The sequence below is a fragment of the Chiloscyllium plagiosum genome, chromosome 28 (assembly GCF_004010195.1).
Source record: "Chiloscyllium plagiosum isolate BGI_BamShark_2017 chromosome 28, ASM401019v2, whole genome shotgun sequence".
In the NCBI taxonomy this organism is placed as follows: Eukaryota; Metazoa; Chordata; class Chondrichthyes; order Orectolobiformes; family Hemiscylliidae; genus Chiloscyllium; species Chiloscyllium plagiosum.
In genome coordinates this window covers 25,299,037-25,323,627 of record NC_057737.1, presented here as the reverse complement: position 1 = coordinate 25,323,627, position 24,591 = coordinate 25,299,037, and the positions used below count along the sequence as shown (strand labels likewise).

At 38.1% G+C, this 24,591-nt stretch overlaps 1 protein-coding gene across 4 annotated transcripts in view; it reads right to left on the bottom strand.

Annotated features, from left to right (window-relative positions):
* Positions 1-24,591, bottom strand: part of usp32 (ubiquitin specific peptidase 32) — a 200,992-nt gene that overhangs the window by 61,939 nt on the left and 114,462 nt on the right. For all 4 annotated transcript variants that reach the window (XM_043718522.1, XM_043718523.1, XM_043718524.1 and 1 more), the window contains one exon: positions 5,787-5,918. In XM_043718522.1, coding sequence (XP_043574457.1) covers positions 5,787-5,918 — 132 coding nt within the window. The remainder of the gene's footprint in view (positions 1-5,786; positions 5,919-24,591) is intronic.

The window sequence follows — 24,591 nt, the reverse complement described above, 5'->3', positions numbered from 1 at the left end:
ATTCAACGTTTGTGCGAAGATTTGTAGCTTGGGTGCTCGTTGTTGTGGTTCTGTTCGCTGAGCTGGAAGTTTTTGTTGCAAACTTTTCGTCCCCTGGCTAGGCGACATCATCAGTGCTTGGGAGCCTGCTGCGAAGCGCTTCTTTGATGTTTCCTCTGGTTTTATAGTGGTCTGTCCCTGCCGCTTCCTGTTGTCAGTTTCAGCTGTCCGCTGTAGTGGTTGGTATATTGGGTCCAGGTCGATGTGTTTGTTGATGGAGTTTGTGGATGAATGCCATGCCTCTAGCAACATGAATTCGACTGGGACAACACTACTATCATAGGGCAAGCCAGACAGAGAACAGCCAGGGAATTCCTAGAGGCATGGCATTCATCCACAAACTCCATCAACAAACACATCGACCTGGACCCAATATACCAACCACTACAGCGGACAGCTGAAACTGACAACCGGAAGCGGCAGGGACAGACCACTATAAACACCGGAAGAAACATCAAAGAAGCGCTTCGCAGGAGGCTCCCAAGCACTGATGATGTCGCCTAGCCAGGGGACGAAACGTTTGCAACAAAAACTTCCAGCTCGGCGAACAGAAGCACAACATCAAAATAAGTACATTTTCAGGTCAGGAGACAATTTAAACCAGCAAAGTCACAGATGAATGCGAACTGGTGTGAAATTGGATACAGACAGCAAGGTTCACTGGTACCGTTTATAAGGGGTCTCTCCTTAAAGATGGAAATGAGGAACTTTCTGAGAGTTGAGTGTCTGTGGAATTCTCTCCCCAGGCAGCATTAAAGATTTTTAAGTCAGAGGTAGGTAGATTGCTGACTTTAGGGGTGGTCAGCAAAGTGGATTAGTTCACAATATGATCTTAAGTGAACAGCAGAGCAGACCTAAGGGACCAAATGACCCTTTCTTGCTCTGCCTTTTATATTTGTAACAGATAAAATTTGTAGAGGTGCAAGGTGGAATGCCAACCAAAAGAGAATGAGAACGATGTGGTCTACAGGAACAGTAATGGGCGGGGGGGTTTCAATCGCAGCAGAGTCAAGGCTGATGTAAAGATACTCACGTTATGGAGGTGGAAAGTGGCAGTGTTAGAGGGAAGGACATGGAGTAGAATGCTCTCACCGAATATTTTGATTTATTACAATCAATTACAGAATAAAATTGAAGAAAAATACCAGTGTCATTGAGTAAATTATCATCAAGGTGACATGGCAAAACAGAATGAAGAAAACCAAGAAATGGGTGCATAAAGTACACTGATCTACTAACTCCCCCACCTTTCCCAACTCAGTGAGACAAAAATACAGAACATTGCCTCCATGTGAACAAAATTATATTCCTCTCACCCAACTAATTCAGGTTGCTTTTTTCAGACTTTCTGATTGCTCAGTCATGCTGTTTCCACAATCAAGAAATGTGTGAAGCACCTTAAGTGAAGACTCTAAACATGCACGGCACAATAGTGATAATCTTAGTCGATCAAAAGTTCAGGAAAAATGCGCTGTAATCAAGAACATCTCACCTACGAGATGAGACCTGGACATCATATGTTAGGATGGATACATTGGCCTTGGAGGGAGTACAACATAGATTTACTAGAATGATACCTGGACTTCAAGGGTAACATTCGGAGGAGAAATTATATAAATTTGGGCTGTTCTCTCTAAAATTTAGAAGAGTGAAGGGTGATCTGATCAAAATTTTCAAGATATTAAAAGGAAAATAAAGGACAGATAAACTACTTCCACTGGCTGGGGATTCTAGAATTGGAGGACATAATCCAAAACCTAGGCTTGGACCATTCGGAACAGGTGTTTGGAAGCACTTCTACACAAAAATTGGTAGAGGTTTAGAACTCATTTCTACAAACAGCAGTGGATGGTGGACCAGTTGTTAACTTTAAATTGGAGATAAGATTTTTTTTCCTGTAATGCAAGGGTTTTAGGGAATATGGACCAAAGATAGTATATGGAGTTCGGCCACAAATCAGCCATGATCATATGGAATGGCATAGAACAGACTCAAGGGATGACCAACTTCTGTTCCCATATCAAAAACAAACATCATTTGAATTTCAGTCCCCCACCCTTGTTTGCTTAGAAGAAATTTGGTCTTCAACCTTGATTAAAAAGGAATAGATCCAGCCCAAGCCTAGTGCAATGGGATTGTTACACTGTAAGTCAGAGTTGCTGTCTTTTGAGGTATTAAATGGAAGCTATATACTCACCCAAATACAACTTCTCTTCATTACTATTTACAGGACTTTGCTGTCAACAAATTGACAAGGACACTTCTTGGTATCACAACTTTAAAAGTTTGATTGAACTTTAAAAGTAATCTGTCAGCCATAGAGTGCTTTGCAATGTCCTGAGATTGCGAAAGATACGACACAAATGCAAAATATTTCTTCTTTCCCAGCCATGAATAAGGGCAAAAAGGTCCTGTGCATCTCAATCAGTATAACCTGTTTACAGTATAATACTGTAAAATCTGTTCTTGCATAGGCAATGTTAACTTCCGTTTCGCCAATCTAGTATGAACAAACAGAACTTCCCCCTCCACCCATCCTCCCATTTCCTCCTCCAATAACAAAACCAGTGAGCTGAAGCTTGTCCCACATGGCTATGTAGAATTAAGAATTGCTTCAGTCAATGTGAAGATTGTTCGCCGCCCCCCAAAACAATTTGCCTCTTCGATTAACTAAGAGATAATACAAAGTACTGTAAATCGCACAAATTAAAAAACACAGTACACATGAAAAGGAAATGGTATATAAAATTAACAAATATTTTGTTTCTGCCTTCGCATACAGGATACAAAAAAACTCAATACATCAGGAGGTGGAAGGAAGTGAAGAACTTGGGATGACACAATGGTTAGCACTGTTGATTCTCAGTGCCATTAACCCAGGATCGATTCCAGCTTTGGGTGCTGTCTATATGGAATTCACACGTTCTCCCTTGTCTGCTTGGGTTACTACTGGATGCTCCAGTTTTCTCCCACAAAGATGTGCAAGTTAATGCCCTATTGTGTCCAAGGATGTGTAGGCTAATTGAATTAGCCATGGGAAATGCAGAGTTAGTAGGATGGGGTGTGCCTCAGTGGACGCTCTTCAGAGGGTTGATGCAGACTTGGCAAACCAAATGGCCACTATATGGCACTGTTGGGATTCTATGACACTGCAAACACCAGACAAATAGTACCCACCAATTTGATGGTGCCACTGGCTAGCAAGTTCCCAGGTATAGTTGAACTTAATCAAGTGTATTAAGAGGAGGTGGCTAACGAGCTAGATGCGTGGTGTTAATTTTCCAGAACACCTTAGATTCTGGAAAGGTTTCATCAGAATGCAAAGTAGCAAATAACTCCTCTCTTCAAGAAGAGGGAGGCAGAAATCAAAAAACCAGTTAATATTTGTAATATTAGAATTTTAGGCAGTTATAGCTGGACAGAAAAGAAAGAAATCAAGAAATTCATGGTTTTGTCAAATAGAAATCTCATTTAACCAATTAATTGGATATTTTTGAAGGAGTAACATACACCATGGACTAAAAGAAAGGGGCATTTAGATACACTGCACTTGGATTTCCAGACCATATTTGACATGATGTCACATAGGTTATTGTGGAAAGGCTATAAACTGCAACATACTAGCAAGGATAGAAGCATGGCTGGTTGGCAGAAAACAGAATATACAAGTGTCCCAATTCTGTAGGGTTTAGCTTTTACAATTTATATTAATGACTTAGTTGAAAGGAGCAAAGGAATAGCAACTAAATTTGCATGTGACAGAACTATTGGTTGGAAAGCATGCCGTGAATTGTATACAAGGATGATGCAGACGGAAAATATTGTGGGTAAATGCAAAACAGTGTTCACTTTGGCAGGAAGGATATCAAAACAAAACAAAAAAGAGTTTAAGCAAAATGGAGAATAATTACAGAATTTGGAAGTGCAGAGTCATCTAGATATGTTAATGCATGAGTTAAAGTTAGCATGCAGGTACGGGAAGCAATTAAGGCAACTGATGGAATGCTGTCCTCTATTACAAGGGGAACTGAACGTAAAAGGATGTTGTATTTCAGTTAGTTATGCAGAGTACTTATGACAGCACATCTAGAACTGCGTATGTAATGTTGGTCTCCTAATTTAAGGAAGAATACAAATGCATGATAAGGGAGGTTTACCAGATTGATACCCAAAATGAGCTGGTTATCTTACAAGGGAAGACTGGGCTTAACTTCACCGAAGTTTTGAAGAGTCTGGGACAACTTATATACTTCAATCAAGATCCTGAACAATCTTGACAACTGAACATGGAAATATTTCCTCTCATGTACAGTACAGAACAAGGAGACACTGCTTTAGACTTAACTACATTTACTGTGATCACCACTAGGTGGTGTACTGACCACACTAGCAGAAACACAGGTTTGCAGTCCTATGCATCTGTGAAGTGATGGAACTGAAGCTGCGAGAAAAATTTGGGTAAAAAGAGTGATTGATAGTAGCCTTAGCATTGGTCCCTCTTCAGTGTGAGGAGCTTCTCTGTACACTGTCATGGCCCTGATGGGAAGAATGTGCTGGTAATCAAGTCATACTACTCCACAGTGCATTACAAACATAAATGATCAACTGAATCACTAGAATGGTCAAGTTGCCTGACTAAGGAGAGGGGGAGATGTGAGCTGAAACTTAGTGTTTTGTTTCCTGTTTGCCATCTAGTCAAGCTGTCTGATTTACAAGGTGACCCAAGGCAGGCTGTCTACAAAGATGGGGCAGGGAGTAAGTTATTTACTGGGTTTTGCAATTCAGAAGCATCCCATCCAGCTGTTTTTTTTCATCGCCTGAAAACACTCAAAGACTGTTGACTGGACAAACAAATGACTGTCCGTGGTCAGTGCATATACTGCAGTTCTGAATATTGTGGGGCACGGCACCTGCACACGGCTCTCCACTGTATTGAATAATGAATAATCAGCATTTATGCATGGTGAAAAGATCCACAGTTGTGATGTGACTTCTTTGGTGCCATTTACCTACGGTATTTGCTTCATACACTCAACTTAATTTGTGATCATCTTTTTATGAAAGACAAGGTGATTTTTTTTAATTCCTGTAATGGTTGTGCCATTTTGGACCACTGCCTCCAGAGTTGGGATGACTGAATATTTCTAAGGCAGAGGTAGATGAGATTTTTTTTGTAGGTAAGATTTTTGTTAAATAAGGAAATCAAATGTTAGCAGGAACAGATCAGACAGATGAACAGATTTGAAACAAATATTTCAGCCATAATTTTACTGAATGGCAGAGCAGTCCCAAAAATCAAATTACTTACTTCTGCTCCTAATTCATGTATTTGCATGGACATTTTCATATTCAAACGAGATCCATCCATCATCATCATTAAAGCAATTTGCCCTTGTTCAGAATCATTAACTCTTGCATCATCTTGTTTTTACCTCTCCTCCACTGTACAACTGGCCTTTACCTCCCTCCCTGACCTCTTATCCCAAAATCAAGTACTTCAATGGTTCTATTTCCACCTAATTAACCAATAATCCATTACATTTATTATGGAATATTTTCTGTAAACGACTTTGCAAGCAAGCTTAAGGATCTCCAACCTAAACTTGCTCACAACATTCCACACAATGCATTTGTCATCCCAGTTTGACCTTGAGTGGGTTCCAGTTGAACAGCTCATTCTCAGCTCACATTTTCTCTCACTAAAACGCTTTTAGTAGACGTTATCCCCACAGTAAAGTTTTCATTACCTTCAGTTAAAGATGAATGGATAGGTGGAGAAACCAAAGGAACAAATGTTTCCAAATCAAAACGTCCAGTCCTCGACTGAGCCTTTAGCAGCCAGTAGCGTTTCTCAAGATCAATTATATCAGATTCTTCCACTGTGAACAGAAATAAATACATTAGATCACATGTACAAGAAGCCAGGGGTTCAGAAAACAATTTGAAGTAACTGATGAGAGCCACTGGTTACAAGACCAAACATATCCCTAAAATTTCAAGAACAATTTTTAATTTGTTGAATCTTTAGGACTGAATTATGGCTTTTTAAATTTTATTAACTGAATTTAAACAAAATTCTTAAATTAGAAATCATAAATACTTAGCAACATGCCTAAAACAAGTGTGAACACTCTTGTACTTTTCTCATCCTAAACCCAGGCTTAAGACACTATAAAGCGCACCTCAGAGACAAAAGGAAAAAGGACATTGACTCAAATAGATATCTAGCAGACTGACCAAAAGATTAACATTAAGGAAACAGGCAACTCCAAAGTGAGCAACTTAAACAACTAAAAAGCACAGCAAGCACTGATAGGGCACAAAAAATCAAAGGCAGAGAAAAAAAAAATTATGGATGATTGTAGAAATGGTGGTGATTATAGAGATAGCAAGCAACAAAGCCACAGTTCGATTTAAACATAAACAATATTCAAGGCACTGCAGAACTGGAAGGTAACATGGGGAAAATGGATAGTGATGCTCAAGCCAATCTTAAAGCAAAATAGGTCCAGCCAGAATAATTATGGGTTAGCACAAACGTATGGGGTAGGCAAGGTGGAATAGGTGTACCGAATGATACTAGAATTAATTGACTGAAGAAGTGGTAAATGAATGGTGAGGGTTTCAGCGATAGACCCATGAGGGTAGGGAAGACTGGAAGGTTATTAAAGGTGGATAAGGTGGCCTTTGTGATAAAAAGGATATAGGTTCAGAAATTAACTCAAATTTGAATGAGATGTTAAGGTTACAAATAATCTGGTTCAGCCTGAAGTCAGATAAAATCTGTGGCAGAAATAAAGTTCACAACTGGGGCTAAGAGATGTCACTTCAATCTTTTCCAACGTATAACTGAAAGACTGGATGTCAGGCAAACAGTCTGGCAACAGGGGGGCATTGGAATGGTTGAGATTGGTGAAGATGTAGAAATTGGTATCATCCAAAAGTGGACTTAATCACTATGGATAATGTCACCATGTGGAAACGCAGAAATGGAGGTAGAAGACAGGGCTAATGACAAATCCCTTGAAAACTAGATAGTGGTCTCAGTGCTGAAGATGCAGACATATGTGTAGCATGAAATCCATGTAACAAAAGGTTTGGAGAGATGTTCTGCATGGCTATGTCAAAGACTATGGACAGGCTAAGTAGGATGAGAAAGGGTATATATGTCATGGTTAAGTCACAAATAACATTGTGGAGCTTCAATTGTGGCATTTTTTGATGCTGTATCAATTGCTGAAACCTGACTGAAGAGATTTATAAATCGATTTGATGAAATGAGGCAGAAATTTGGAAGGTGGCATATTTCCAGCCCAATCCCAATGCAAATTTCCATTCCCATGCAATGATGCTGAATTAAGTACTTTACCACTAATCTATACTAATATCCATCAAATTTAATAGTTAAGGCTATCATCAAATGAAAGATCGATACAGCAGGTGTGTGCACTCAGAGGGTTGGAATAGAAATGGAAACAAACATGATACAAGGTAAAGAGTAATAAGTTTACTTTCTTTGGAAGAAATTTCTTTAAGAACAGTTGTCTTGTGACTTAAGATAGAATTGCCGATTTCCATGGCAGATTTCACAGCAGTTCATATTCCATAATATGCAATCAAAGTGAAACCAATGTAGAGAAGTGATGATACATAACCAAATGATGTTCACAACGCAATGAAAATACTGAAAAGGTACAGGGATATGTCAAGTTAACAAACTGATTTGACAATGCTGCTTCAATAGAATTACTTGAAATACAGCTTGATACTGGAATAACTATATCTATTGTAATAACTACTGTCAGCATAGCACCTCAGTAACGGTTACCTGTGGCAGCACACACACTGAACCCTGCCATATTTAGTGAATCAATTCTGACTACCAAAGCCAATATGTTCACAACAACAGGGTTTTAGTACATATGCCTGATTAAAATGGTAATATACGATATAGAACTTATTTTAAATCAAGGTTCAATTGTCAGGATTCATTTCAGGTTTTAATAACTAACACACACTATTTTTGCCAAATCTCAGTGGTCATATCATTTGAAGTTTATTGGCATCATTAAGTTGGTATTCATGAGAAGAGCACTATGGAGTAAACTAACAGATACACTAAAATTTCCACTAAAAATATTTTATTCATTATCTTGGAGTGTGATCGCCAAATTAGTCTTCTGAAACAAATTTGCCCTTATCAGTCTTTTGTCACTGGAATTTACATACAAGCACACACAAATTAGCACTAATTTGAGACAGCTAATAAGTAGAAGAAATGGCAAAGAGCAGCAAATTCTTGGACCATGGCTGGGCTACCAATAAGCTCTCTCACAGGGATAAACAAGAAAGTAAATACAATGTTAGAATGCTTAAAAGTAAATGAGAATCAGAAAGTGAATGAGAATCAGAAAGTGAAATAAACAATGTGACGTTCACAAAAGACTGATGTCAAAGGTGAAATAATAGACGACTCTAGATTTTGAGGAATAAAAGTGGAAGTAAGTACACTGCAGAGATCTAAAAGTAGCTTTTCAGGGCAGTAATTATGACTTGGTAACCTTTTATCTAATTTTCTCACTAATGACTGCAAATGCAAATTATGTTATTACGACAACCACAAGTTTGGGTCTGTATAATTGTTCCTTGTCCCTTCTTAGTTTTGAACTGAACTTCTCTGAAGAATTTGCTTAGTCGTTTAAATTATATTAGGTATAGCTTTTCAGAACAACGATAAAGGTGCTTATTATCCATTATTCAACTAATAGATACATGCACGAACCTTTATCCTAAGACGTAGGCATGGCATGGAAATTAAGTCACTTTTCAAAAGATACAGGGCAAGGTTTTAAAATCACAATATAACTACTGCATTACAAACCATCAACTGCTATTAACTATGACACTAGGTTTTTTTAAGAAAGCTGTTTTACAATTATAATGCAATTTTGTTCAAATATGCCTGAATTGTGTGAACCTGACTGCTTTAGTACAAATAAGATGTGCAATCATTAAATTCTGGCAGAATACACAGGTGAAGATAGTTGAATGCAAAAGATCTGGGGTAAAATACAGAAGTGCTCAAAGCTTTGATAAGAGCTCCTACTGGACATTTTTCTGCACTGATTAGCCTGCATAGTCAGCATTTTGTATTAATGTACACTACAACATAAAGTTGAGTCCCAATGCATTACAGCTCAATAAATGGAGAAAGCCCTCATGATTTTGAGTACCTCTTTTCAACATTCCTAGGCCCTACAATCTAAATAACAGAAGTTCTTCATCCACTGAATCATTCTCACAAATCCTTTCTGCGCTCTATTTTACATCTTCACATTGTCCTTGAAGTACTTCCAATGGACTGTAGTGGGTGCAGAAAACAGCTCAACAGCTCTTTTCAAGAGCAATTAGAGATAGACAAAAAAAGCTGGCCTTGCCAGTAATGCTCACATTCCATGGACAAATACAAGAACTTCTAAAGAAAACTTAAATTGGACTCAAATTATTAACTGCTTCTCTTTTCATAGATCTTGTCAGACCAGAATTTCTCTTGCAATTTTTTTAAAAAAGAGGTACATGATTATATCTTTGTTTTCTTGTACTCGTTTCTTTTATCTTAAGAAAGCCCAGAATTCTGCATGCCTTTAATGCAAATTATTCTATGATTAATGCATATATACCCATAGATATCTTCATGTCTGAACTCTGTTTAGAGAACTTTTATTTTCATAATCCTTTGCTCTCCTACCCAAACTTATCACATCATGTTCGTAAGTTCCTCTACAGATCCCCAAAATTAAAAATTCTGTTCTGTACTTTGATAAATTTTCTGACTTCTGAGATTAATCTAAAGAGAAATCATCACCAGTGTCCCACTCAAGTTACTGGCTATAGACCAGTCAAGCTCCATTAAAACCCGATCACCATATTTTGGGGATCAATTTCCCAATTCCACAGAAAGGCATACTAAAAGACAAAAAGAAATCAACAAATGCAGAAAGGAAGCAGGATATTGATGGGCCACTTTAAATTGCCTATCTGATCTGATTCAAGACTATCAGCAGGTTCTTGTCAGGAGAGCAATAAAGAAGGAGATGAAGGTAAACAAATGAACTTGAAATCTAGATCACACAAGTGCCAAGCAATGACCATTTCCAATAGAAGAGAAGCTAATTATTGCTCTTTGACATTCAATGACATCACCATCGCTAAATTCACCACGATCAACATCCTAGAGGGTTACCACTGATCAGAACTGGATTGGCCAAAGTGGAATCCTCCCCACTTTGCTCAATGACTGCAGCATCAATGTCACAAGGAGGTTGCCACTATCAAGGACAAAACAGTCTACATGATTGGCACCATATCCACAAAATTCAACCCATCCACCACCAATGCTCAGTAGCTGTGTAGGCCATCTACAAGATTTGTGGCAATATCACCACCTGCACGCTCCCTTCAAGCCAATCCATCTTGACATTGAAGGAATGGCAATATACTTCCGTGGTCACAGATTGAAAATCCTTAAACTCCCTCCCCAAATGGCATTATGGGTATACCTATAACAAACAGACTGTAACAATTCAAGGAGGCAGCTTGTCACCACCTTAAAGGGAACTAGGGATGGTCAATAAATAAAACAGTTCAAAATAAAACAGAAAGCACGTATGGAATGGCTTACTGACCGACTATTATTTCTTTGTGTAAACTCTGGGTTGCAACATGTAGATTGTAATGGATTTTTTTTTTCTTGAGTGTGAGTTATAGAACCGGAGATGCACAGTACAGAAACACCCTTCGGTCCAACTCATCTTAGTTAATGCCCAACACTATTTGCCCTCAAACTCAGCCTGCTATACCATTTCAGATGACAGTTAAACATCAACCATATTACAATGGATATGGAGTCATATATAAGCCAGACCAGGTAAGGATTTCTTTCCCTGAAGGATATGAGTGAACAAGAGTGCTTTTATGACAATCAGCAATGACTTCATGGTCACCATTTTCCTAGTTTCTAATTTTAAATATATACATACTTAATGGAAATTCTACCAGCTGTCACAACAGAACATAAATCAATGAGACTGAGCAACAGTTTGGACATTTAGATCATTATCTCAGCGACATTGTAACTATACCACTTTCTCCATATTATTGCCATGTTTTCAAAATAGTTTAATGATTTGGTGCCAGCATAAATTAAAATGAATCTATTTTTACTTGCAGTTTAATGATAGGGCAATTCCAGAAAAATGGCAGCCTTAATGATGCACAGGTTCTACCGTCACTTTTAAAGGTATACATTAAACTGGAGCCAAAATTCAAAAATTTAAATTACGAAAAGCCTTCATCCATATAAAAGTCAAACTCCTTATACGACTTCCTACACAATAAAACTCATTCAGAAAATAATTAAAATTAACTAACGAGTCTCAAATTCAATTACTATGACATTTTCTATTTCTGTCTTGGAATATAGATTTCAAAGAATCGCTACGGTGTGGAAACCGGATATTTGGCCCAACAAATCCAAACAACCCTCCAAAGAGTATCCCACCCAGACCCATTCCTTTACCCTATTACTCTACATTTCCCCTGATGAATGTACCTAACCCATGCAGCCCTGAACATTATTGGCAATTTAGATTGGCCAATTCATCTAACTTGCACATCTTTGGACTGTGGGAGGAAACCCACGCAGACACAGGGAGAATGTGCAAACTCTATACAGACAGACAGACCAGAATTGAACCTGGGTCCCTGGCGCTGAGAGGCAGCAGTGCTAACCACTGAGCCACCATGCCACCAAACATACATTATATATAATTTAATAGTTTGCAAAGAATATTTTAAAAAACGATGATGCAATATGTAATGAGCAAGATTTTTTCCTTAAAAAGTGAAAACAATACTGAATATCTTAAAAAATGTTAATAATTAAAGACAATGGGTGTAAAGTGATGTAGCTCACCTACTTGTCTTTTTATTTTTGTGAACGAACTATTTTGAGACCCAAGGATTTGCAAGGATGGCTGCATGTTTTGAGAGTAAGGAATGTGATACCTCTTGTGAACTCTCTAGTTGTGGGTTCCAGAAACGTGCAGACGAACTGGAACTGAGGGGTTGTTTAAAATTGAAGCTGATTGAAGAATGCCCCATTCTCCGCAAAGCAATGACAAAGGTCTTCTGGCTGCCAATAACTATAATGATTGGCTGTCAGGTAACTAATAGTTTGGGCTTTGAACAAGACAGAGAGAAGCTTAGACCAGAAGTAAAACAACTAAAAACTCTTATCTGTACTCAGTCATTTTTAAATTCAAGAAAAGCTTATTTTTCTTTCAATTTTCCTGCTGCAAGTTGTGACTCCGAATTGCACAGATCAGAGATCTCCCTCTACCTCTTGCAAATCAGTGGAAGCATTGGTGAAAAGGTCAAGGAACAACCTTCCTATCAGCAACAACTAACCCAACAGGTTTAGTGAACAAAAACAATGGAAATTTTCTTCCCAGTTTTCTCTTTATTCATTTTTATTCCCCCTTTCATGTTTGATTGCGTGTCAGGGAGAGTTAGAAGGAGTTTAGAATTTTAATTTGTAGAGTTTACTTCATTTAAACTGATGGTCTGTAACAAATGCTAACTTTTGTAAAGTATAGAAACTTGTTCTGTGCTTTCGATCAACCTGGCTTTGAAAATCAGGTAGCAAGGGGATTTTGCTATTTCTTTTAAAAAGACTAACTTTTGTGATGACCCTAGGAATACTAGGGCTTTATTTCCAGTGAACCATTCTGCTGAGTCATGACAATGAATTAGAAAGCTGTCCAGATTAATGATCTCTGGTCTCCCTTTCTCTGCTATCTGGTACAAAGTCAAGATATTTGGCAGTCATTCAATACATCAAACATGATAAGTAGTCAATTATATTTAACTATTCTCTTAGACAGCAAAAGAGGAAGCAGAATATAAAAGTAAGAATACAATAAACAACTGGGACACATTATTTCATAAATGTGAATTTAAAATAAAAATGTGACACTCCACAGCTTTCTTCAAAAAAAAAGGGACAATGTACACATTCAGCAGTAATTAAGAACCTGGTACACTGCTAAAAACCCAGTTAAAGATGTAACTGTTGAGGTATTTTACTGCAATATAAACAGCCCAGAACAACATTTCCACCTGTCGTGATTTCTACTTTATTTGCATCTGCAATCAATACATGTTCTAGAGTCGGTTTGTGAGAGGGAATGCAAAGAAACGGTCACTTCAGATTTGGCGTCGGTTTCCTCATTTGATCATGTATTACTAATACCAGAGGGCATAAGTGATAAAGCCAAAGAAAAAAAAAATGGGAAAGCATCCTGCTGCTAGGTTTTCGTAATGCTCAAAATCAGGTGGAAAGAAACCCTAGTTTTGTTCTCCCTGTCTGTGGGAGACCAATATGACTAAGCTTAAACACTCGATGGAATAGGGGAATCACCATGATCACTTAAGTTGCAATTCAGTGAACTATTGATTTCATGCAAGACTTTATTAAACAAAGAAAACCCAGTTCTTATGAACTGAGCTGGTGATATGATAAAGCTTTTCCAATTAAGTTGAATTCTGTAACTTACTTCATGAGTCACTAAGTCTCACGCTTTCATGAAGCAAATGTTGTCTAGTGAATGTTCCTTTGATACAATAATTTTTTTTAAAAAAGATGGAGCTCATACCACGAACAAAAACTGCTATCTTGGAAAGCACCTACACAGAGATCCCCTAAACAGATGTGCGGGTGGGCAAGAGAAATAATTGGCTGACGTAGCCCTAGATATATTTTGTAGCAGATTGCTAGTTACATTGAATAGCTTGATTCTACATCTAACTTAGAAAATTGAAATCACCTTCAATATAGGCACAGGCTTATATTGTTCACTAAACCTGTTGGGTTAGTTCTTGCTGATAGGAAGGTTGTTCCTTGACCTTTTCACCAATGCTTCCGCTGATTTGCAAGAGGTAGAGGGAGATCTCTAATCTGTGCAATTCAGAGTCACAACTTGCAGCAGGAAAATTGAAAGAAAAATAAGCTTTTCTTGAATTTAAAAATGACTGAGTACAGATAAGAGTTTTTAGTTGTTTTACTTCTGGTCTACACAGTAGCCTTCAAGACTCAATCGAGTTCAATAATTTTAGGGCCTGAGCACCTTCTCTCATGTCCTTACCCCATCTTCACATACCATGCCTTGTCATACATGGGCTGCTACCACAACAGTCCCATTGTCAGCTACTAATGGTCCCAATTAGTAGCTACTGATTCCCACAGGTTAACCTTTACCCATTCCTTTGTCTGTTCAACTGTTGTTTTCTCTCTCTGGACTTCATCTCCACATATCATTTACTCCTATAACTCCATCTTCAGCAAATATACTGACTTTCTCCTAGCTACAATCAGTTCTGAAGAATGATCACTACACCTGAAACATTAAGTCTGCTTTCCACTGAGGCTACCAGACCTGTTGATCTGTCCTCAGCAATTTCTGTTTTTATTTACGATTTCCAGCAATCACGGTTCTTCAGTATTTTTCTTCTTTTTTTTATTATTTGTTTATGGGATGTTAATGCCACTGGTTGAATTTATTGCCCAACCCTAATTGCCCAGAGGGCAGTCAAGAGTCAATCACATCAGTTGTCACAGTCTGATGTCACAGCAAGACAAGACCAGGGAAGGTTATTACATTTCCTTTCCTAAAGGATATTAATGAAACTGATGAATTTTTAAGGCAATCAACAGTGGCTTCATGATTGTCATTAGGCCAGATTTTCACTGATTTCAAATTTTACTAACTGCCATCACATGTCTAGTTTCTATCACCATTGACATCTCAGCTATGTCTGTACTTAGTTTAACCATGAAGGCTAATGGCTACTGCTGAAACCCTCTCCCTTTGTGTGCAGTACTCTCCTACTTGTCATTACCTTGGCTTATCATTCCCTTTGCTGCAGCAGGCAGCAGATGGAAGGGAGCAGAAACATGAGTGAATGCTTTTTTCAATCTTCATTAGATACGCATCATCTTTAATGCAGATAATTGCCTGGGATGTTGCGGTCAGTGATGTACAGGCACCACATCTGCACATTCAGTTGTCCTCTGCAGCTGTAGCAGCAGAAAACTGAACCGTATAATAAAATCACTAGAATTCATCAAATAAAATTATATTAAGATAAACCTTTATTAAAATAAATGTTTAATAGATGCATATTAATTTTTTTGTTTAAGAAACATGGATTGAACAAGAAATGCTACCCCATAACCATGATTATCTGTATACACTTAAAACACACTATGTATGGATCAGGCTGCCAGAGGTGGAGGAGGCCGGTACAATTACAACATTTGAAAGACAATGAATAAGAAGGGTTTAGAGGGATATGGGCTAGATGCTGGCAAATAGGACTAGATCAGTTTAGGATATCTGGTCGGATTGGATGAGTTGGGATTCTAAGCATCTGTTTCTGTGCTATATAACTTTGAATCTATGACTCTCCATGTGCCTCTAAGGAGCAAATCAACCAGTCTGCAAGAGATATGGTTGCATTATCAGTCTACAGGTATATGTTTCTTCAACTTCACGGATACAGGATTATCCATAATTTTCCTGCTGGCCCCACAGTGGTTTATATCTCATTCCCCTGAATTATCAGGAGTCACTCCCTTCAGCCTGAGGAATTTACCCTCTTGAAATTAATTTGTTAATAATTCCATTTTTTTCCATTCTTTCGCCCACAGCCCCTTCTCTTCAATAGTCCTTTTGCATCATCCCCCAAGTCCTCCTCTACTTATCTGACTACAACTATGTGAGATGATGCGGAGATCAATATAGGAATGCAAGTAGGTTGCTGTTCAAGCATATGACCCCTTACATTTGTGCATACATGCATTCATCACCTGCACAATAGCTCACTTTGGTGAAGAACAGCAGTCATCAGTCCAATACAGACTACACCAAGATTCCAATTGTATTGAAATGTTAAAACTCTGAAGTCATACAAACACTAACAGACACTCCATTATTATTTAGCTTCTGTAGTGTAATAAACCTGAATAAAGAAGTTTGTTTATATTTAATAGGCATTTCACATTCAAAACAATAAGTCAGTCAATTTTTTTATACCGTGATGTGAAATGGATTTCATTCATGGCAAAAGTTAATGGCACACATCATAAGCACTACTTCTTCTAATGGTCCAATGTATATTTATTCACCCACCTGCAGGTGCTATTTTTTCAAGCAGACAGCAGTTAAGACATATCATAATCCAACCCACACCGATAATAGTCAACCAAGAGATACATGGACTATATTCAAATCAAAAGCACCTTTTAAATCAAATGCATTGAAAACAAGATTATTGCAGAGCAGAGAAAATTCAACTCCAATGTGTACAAATTAAATCTTTGTCACTTCTCCAACAAATGAGGCATTCTGGAAGGTTACATGGAGAAAATCCTTCTGCTCAGAACATAGCTTCAGAATTAAGAGGATAACCAGACAGCTTGACGATTAGATTGCACAAGCAATTTCTCTAATTGGCATATGATATCAAAATCATGGAACCTGGGAGGAACATGAGTGACAAGAGTAATAATAGATATATATGTGATTAAATAATATACAAAATGAGATAGTACACAGCTCACAAGAACAAATGAGCATTTAAGAAAGTAAAACAAATTTTACAATGCTTTAGGTATCTTAATCAGCCTGGATAAATTAAACTATATCTTGAATCTTCAAGAGTGTTAGGTATTTCTAAACTAACTGACAATATTGGTCCTGAAATTGTACACAACCTCAAAAATTAGATCGACTTGAACCTCACTTTTCCAAGCAGTGGCAATCTTGGACAAATTGCCACTCTCTTTCTGATGCAGAAATCCTCACTATTTTTCTTTTCATATTTTTCGGTGGAAATGAGGTCAGGGGTGACCTTTTAACAGTATGTTTAAAATAAAAAAATGTAGATGCTTGCTGTTGGTGACTGACCCAGAAGGCAACACAATGTAATTACTAATCTAAGGAACACAGTGCAGTTTAGCACGTTGTACTGCTGCGCCCAGGGCTCTGAGCTGGTTGGACATTGGGTTGGTCAATCAAGGGAGGACCCGATGCTAACCGCAGAGAATATTGATTAAAAGAAAACAGAAAACTGGTTCTCACTGGTCTTGGCAGGTGCAAAATAATTTTGGAAGTTTCGGGACTGGCTGGCATTTTCTAAATAACAATTTCTGTAGTTTCCTTAAAAAACTGTTGAATGATCTGAATAAATACTCATTTCTTACAGACTAAGATTAACTATTTCTTCTAAAAGTCAAATGAAATTGTTCATATTCACTTGTGACTTTGACTTTAGGTACATTTACTTGCCTAGGAACAACTCATTATATTCACATAAAGGACTGCTTTAAGGCTTGACATCCAGTGTTTGAAACTGTTTAGTTGAATTGGCAAATTACAATTGTTTTATTTTCTTTCAATTTATTTCTTAAATGTGTCTGGCTGTCTGAGAGAGAGTAGGCATTATGTTCAAAGAAGATTGATTTAATCAGAGACTTCATTAGGATTACTTTGTTCACTAACCTTGTACTGCTAAATTTAGTTATTAACTTGTTGATTTTGTTTAAGTTATAAACTTTGTGTCCAAGATCTGTTATTTGTAAAAGTCTGCTCAGGAACAAAGAAGCAATTTTGAAGACCACTGAATATTTTAATTTCAGTTTTATAAATCCACCAATAGCAAGCTCAATTTGGTTTGGGTTGCTATCCCTGGCAGTAAAGTTACTTTAAAAAAAACTGTTAAGACAAAGTTCTACATTTCTAACAGGAGATCCTAATTAGTGTACTTTCAGAATGAGGACCTAACTTTGAATGTCACAGGTTCCTCATAATATAGGATAGTCAAGCGAAGTCAAACCATGCAGCCTCCCACCACGCTCCCCTCCGCCGCCATCGCCTTAGATACTGTCTTCTGTGAATTAACATATCCTGCAACATTGAGAGCCACTATGGCGGTCCTGGGAAAGGTTAAGTATATAAACATGCACAAGGGAATGCTGCTAGGATGCAAAGTGTCAAGATGGCCAGTTAGGTACTGGAGTGTTTGGGGTATGGGGGTTGTGGTGTGGGCCATCAATTTAATAGCTTAGAGTAACATCTAGGGATTTTCCTGACTAAATATTTGCTTAAATGCAGTAGAATCCTCCAAATTCTGATTTAAATGGATACTTTGAGAGGCTTCCAGTCATAGGGGAATTACCCATCAAATCAATTTCCTGGGCAATTCCTTCAGAGTCTGAATAGGGGATTTCACAGAGTCCCAACACACATCTCCCATCTGCTCTACAGAAAAAACTACACTGGCCAATGGAAAATTATTTTTAACACTCTTCTGTAGCTATCGTATGTAGCCAGTGCTGTGCGATATGCAAACTTGAAAATATTCCCATTTCAGTATTAACGACAGATAAAATGGGCCATGTTGATTTGTGTAATTAGTTCTCCCACTGACTAAGCCTGATATATACATTTTCAAACCACCTTGAAATGAAATGTTGAGACACTCGGGGATTTCAATAAATAGGTTTTATGTATTGTATGCACTTACTTCCTGGATTGTGTCCCATCACACACTATAACACCCTTATCATAAAACAACACTTTTTTCCCTAGTTAATCAAAGGTTTCAAAACCTTGTTGGTTGCTGAAACACCAAACTGAAAGGGAAGATTCAATCTGCTCATATTACACACTCCATAGTACTGACTAGTCAAAGTACTAAGTCAATATTTTCAAAGCTATTTAAAAACAGCTTAAGTGGGGCCGCAAAATGGCTCAGTGGTTAGCACTGCTGCCTAACAGCACCAGAGGCTCAGGCTAGATTCCAGCCTCAGGCAACTGTCTGTGTGCAGTTTGCACATTTTCCCTGCATCTGCGTGGGTTTCGTCCGGGTGCTCTGGTTTTCTCCCACAGTGCAAAGATGTGCAGGTTAGGTGAATTGGCCATGCCAAAATGTGCATAGTGTTCAGGGATGTGTAGGTTCAGTGCCTTAGTTAATGAGAAATGTAGAGTAATAGGGGAATGGGTCTGGGTGGGTTACTCTTCAGGGGGTTGCTGAGCCGAAGGGTCTGTTTCCACACTGTAGGGATTCTAATTCTAAAGTTTTAGAATTAGAATTAGAATTTAAGTTGAATTGTTTTTGCAAGAATAAGCTATGTGTTTTTCTGTAATATTACACATCTTCAGCATACATTTCTTTATGGATGGCACCACAGTGCACAAAAACTGACACAAAAACTAAATACTAACTGATATTGTGAAACACAGCTTGGAATTACCTTGTGGGATTCAAGCCAATAAATACTTAAAGGCATCTATATACTTCAGTAGAGGCATTAACCCGCTTAGCCCGAACTAAAACAATCCAGAAAGGAATTTTAGAGGAATATGCCACAAATCAATTTTGGGAAGCTATCTATTGATTCCCCAACTGAACTTTTCACAGTGTTGCTCTCTCATCTACACAAAGATGACATATAAATCAATGACACTTATAATCTCTCAGAAAATTAAAGTGCATGGAGATTAGTCACCAGATGATTCAAAGGATCAGAATAGACTGATCTGCGAGTGAATCACAGTGTTCATCAGCTGCCTCAGACACCATAACTGATTTTGAAAAACTTTCATAACATCTTTCAGAATAATTATTTCCAAGCTCATCTGCAATATAGCAGAACTATATCTTCTACCACCCATTTCATCCAACTTAGTGCCACAATTCATGCCACTCCTTTTTTGGGGTTGGGGGAAGATGCAAATCAATAATGTTAAACCTGAGGATATCGTGGCTTATTGGAGACTGGATATTGAAAAATAATCTGACTTCACAGAACAAATGAAGGGGGTCAAGGAAACTATTGGGGAAGAACAGCTGAAGTTTTACTTGTGAACATGATAATCCCCAAATGCTGCTGCTTTAGGTAAGCAGATATGAGGAGCAAAGATAGATCTTTAGTGTAAACCATAGGTGAAGTTGGGTGGGGAGCAAGTGGGGGAAGAAATAGTTGCTGCTAAAGAAACAAAGGCTGGTTGAGCAAGTCTGAAACTAAACAAAAATGGATTTAAACCAAGGAAAATACAATAGATGGTCATGTCAAAAAGCAGCAAAAGGTGGTCACTGATGGCAGGAAGTCAAATAGGGAGTGGTGGGAAAGATCAAATGGATTTGGGTGAAATGTTATTTAGGGATGAGAGAAAAGGGCGGTTACAAATGGTGTGACAGTTAGCAAGCTCACAGATGTTCAAGGAGAAATATAAAATACTTGAGAAGTAATTAAACACAAACATCAGGGAGCATCAGGGCTCAAAGAGAAATTGCAACATCAGCAGGAACAGAATCAGGGAGCTTCAAATGGGTCCAGTGGATTGATGCTCTGTGGGGAGGATAGTTTCACAAAATGAGTAATCATGCAGTTTAATAGCCCATGGGTTTTCTGGGCTTCCAGGACAAACTGGTAGTAATTTTTTTTTTAAAAGCAGAGGACAGTACTAAATGCATCCCAGCATTAATTGCGCACCATATTCATTCAAATCTCAATAATTAATCTTCTCTCTAGTTAGGAAAGGGTTACTTGAAAGGTAATACAACCCATGTTGAAGCTGACATCTCATCTTGATCTGTATTCAGAATAGGGGTCACTGATTGTTGATGCAAGTGGCTGCATCTCTCAACAGGAAAAGCCTTGCAGCAAAACCAACAAGGAGCCAGCTGTTAGTAGAAACAAAAATAATAAAATAACACAAAAGAAGGAACTGCAGATGTTGAAGATCTGAAACAAAAATAGAAATTGCTGAAGAAGCTCAGCAGGTTTGGCAGCATTTGTGGAGAAAAAGCAGAGTGAAAATGTCTGGAAAATTGACTCTGAGCTCCCAGTTCCTGGCCACTTGAACACATCACCAGGTTCTCAGGCCTGCTGCAGCACTGAGAGGTCAGCGCAAGTTGGAACAGCAACATCTCATTTTCTGCTTGAGCAGTATGTGGCTTTCAGGACTCAATAATGAGTTCAATAATTTTATAACATGAAACACCACTTTTAATGTTGTTTACCCACCCTATTATGACATGGGCTGCTTTTCAGCACAGCACAGCCACCTCATTTTCACCTACTCATGGTCCCCATTATTAGCTGTTCTTCTTCCTTGGCTTATTATCAACCAAACCTTTGTTTGCCTAATTTTCTTTAGCTCTTTCTGCGCTCTGCCTCCACATATACATTCACTCTCTTTCCCTCAATGTCCTTCACCAGCATCTTGAATCACCTTTTTCAAGCTACTATTAGTTCAGATGAAGGGTCTGGATCTTGAAACATTACCTCTACTTTTTCTCCACAGATGCTGTCAAACCAGAGCTTCTCTAGAAATTTCATTTTCATATATTATTATCACAACAAAAACAAAATATAATGCCTTGGAATATGCTGCATAATCATTCAGAAACTACAATTTGCTTTGTAAAACTGGCAGCAACTTCTGCATAAACACACGTGGCTGAACACAGAGTCAAAGAGCTATACAGCATGGAAACAGATCCTTCAGTCCAACGCGTCCATGCCAACCAGATATCCTGAATTTATCTCGGCTAATTTGCCAGCACTTGGCCCATATCCCTCGAAACTCTTCCTATTCAAATAAAAAAACAGATGTCTTTCAAATGTTGTAATTGTATCAGCCTCCACCACTTCCTCTGGTAGCTCATTTCATACCTGCACCACCCTCTGCATGAAAATGTTGCCTCTTAGGTCCCTTTTAAATCCTTCCTCTCTCACTTTAACTCTATACCCTCTAGTGCTGGATTCTCCCACCCCAGGAAAAAGACCTTGTCTATTTATCTGATCCATGCTCCTCATGATTTAATAAACCTCTATTACCCCTCAGCCTCCAACACTCCAGCCTCTCCCTATAGCTCAAGCCCTCAAACTCTGGCAAAATCCTTGTACATCTTTTCTGAACCCTTTCAAGTTTCACAACATCCTTCCTATAGCAGGGAGACCAGAATGGCATACAGTATTCCAAAAGTGGCCTAACCAATGTCTGTACAGCCGCAACATGACCTCCCAAACTCCTATACTCATTACACTGACCAATGAAGGCAAGCATATCAAATGCCTTCTTCACTATCCTGCCTACCTGCAACTCCACTTAGAAATTTCGAATTTACATTAATAACACACTTACGGAATATAATGAACCCACAGCAATATTACAGCCTTTGCAACTAAAATGACGTGACATTAACTTCAATTCTTTAAACTCATTACTCTTGTAAAATAAACTAAAGTCATGGATTACTGAAAGAGCTGCAATTGAAAACTTAACTGACATATCAAGTCATAATTAATACTGAACAATTGACATGGTACTGAAAATTAAGATTAGATGTCTGCAGGCTCCATTCCATGATTTCAAAGAGATATAATAAACTTAAAAATTACCTAGACATTTTATGATATTTCAATTTCTACCTTAATCCCTTTGTACACCCTAATTTCTATTTCTGCACTCTATAAATATGTCCAAATACTGAATGTTAGTTTTTGTTACTTCCTGTTTTTTTAACATGAGTATACTTCATTTTGATTGATTGTTCAACTGCATGTTGACTTTACTACTACTAGACAAGAACTTTCCAAAGGATGGTACCAGAACGATACTAATAAGGAAAACTGACATTTCGCAGTTTGGTGCTCTTCAAATGAGCAGAAAGATAACTACGGCTCCTAATAAATATTAAAATTCCCAACTATGCATTTTGCCATTCAACATCTTATTTTCTAAATGAATGTAGGATTACAGGAAGATTTAGGTATGTATTCCTTCAATATTGATCTCAAAATCCCGAAGAATTACGCACACACCCCTAACACACTATCAGAATATTTCATAATTTTTAATCTTGACAAAGTACAGCAAGCCTTTTAATGTCATGTTAGGTAGAACAGCACAGGCGTTATTAACAGTAGACTGCAACAAGTCTACAAAAAGATTCAGAAAAGCCAAACTTTAATATGATGTGCTCTGCATGATGATAAATGCTTTCAATTGAGACTACTGAATAAAATGTCTGAATTATGAATTTGCGCAAAGAAAACATTGTCTGCTGCAAACTTTAATTATAGTTCCCATTAGGTTCGGTGAAAATACAAACTACAGCTATCTCAACATATCCAAGTCGCAGACAAATGCCCAAATTAATGAACAGAAAAGGATTAATAGGGTTACAAGATAAATCTCCAGTGGATTTTAAGAAAAACAATTACTGGAGGGCCTCAGCCAACTGCAATAATTAAAGTAAAACCACCAAAGGACATTAAAAATTGACAGATATTAGAATATCGCGATAAACAGCATTAAGTAGCTTTAATATCCAAAGCTAAAGCTTGCCATATTAAATTCATAATATTGAGCTTTGCAAAATGCAAGCTCAAAAGACATTATCTCTCCCCAAGGAATTGGTCCAATGTAAAAACAGATCACTATCTAACATCCCATAACACAGAATTCTGTGTTAACACAGAACCATTCAGCCCAACAAGTTTATGATAACTATAGTTCAAAGCAAACTGTTTATTTTCACTCATCAGCTCTTAACCTATCTTTCTTCAGATTCTTTTGCAAGTATTTATTCTATTTCTGAAAATGAACATTGAACCTGTCTCTACCAGCCAAAACATTGCAAATATAACTTCTGTATGAAAACACTTTCTCTAAATCATCAATAGCTCTTTACCCAATCACCTTAAATATCTACCCTTCGATCACTGATTCTGGAATTTTTATTTTTAAATGACTCATTCAAAATTTTCATTACTTCTAATATTACCATTAAGTTTCCTCTTTCTTTCCCCATTTTAAGAATAACTCCAGCTTCTTCAGTCAATCCACATGTCTGTAATCCATCATAGCAGGGATCAATCAAGCAAATCACTTCTGCACTCTTTGAAATTGACTATTTTTTCCAAATAGCAATAGCCAGAATTGGATAAAATACTCTGCTGAAGCTGAATCAATGTTTTGTATGCCTTAATCCAATTATTCTTTATATAAAATCCATCCATTTGTAAATCCTGGCATTCCATTTAGTGTATTAATCTGAACCATCCTCCGCCCTTGAGCCCCGCCCCTCCAACCGCCAACAGGACAGAACCCCACTGGTCCTCACCTACCACCCCACCAATCTCCATGTACAGCGCATCATCCGCCGTCTTTTCCACCACCTCCAAACGGACCCCACCACCAAGGATATATTTCCCTCCCCTCCCCTATCAGCATTCCGTAAAGACCACTCCCTCCGTGACTCCCTCGTCAGATCCACACCCCCCCACCAACCCAACCTCCACTCCCGGCACCCTCCCCTGCAACCGCAGGAGGTGCAAGACTTGCGCCCACAAGGATATGCAGGTTTTTGGACTCCTCCATCACCAGACCACAACAACACGACGGTTGGAGGAAGAGC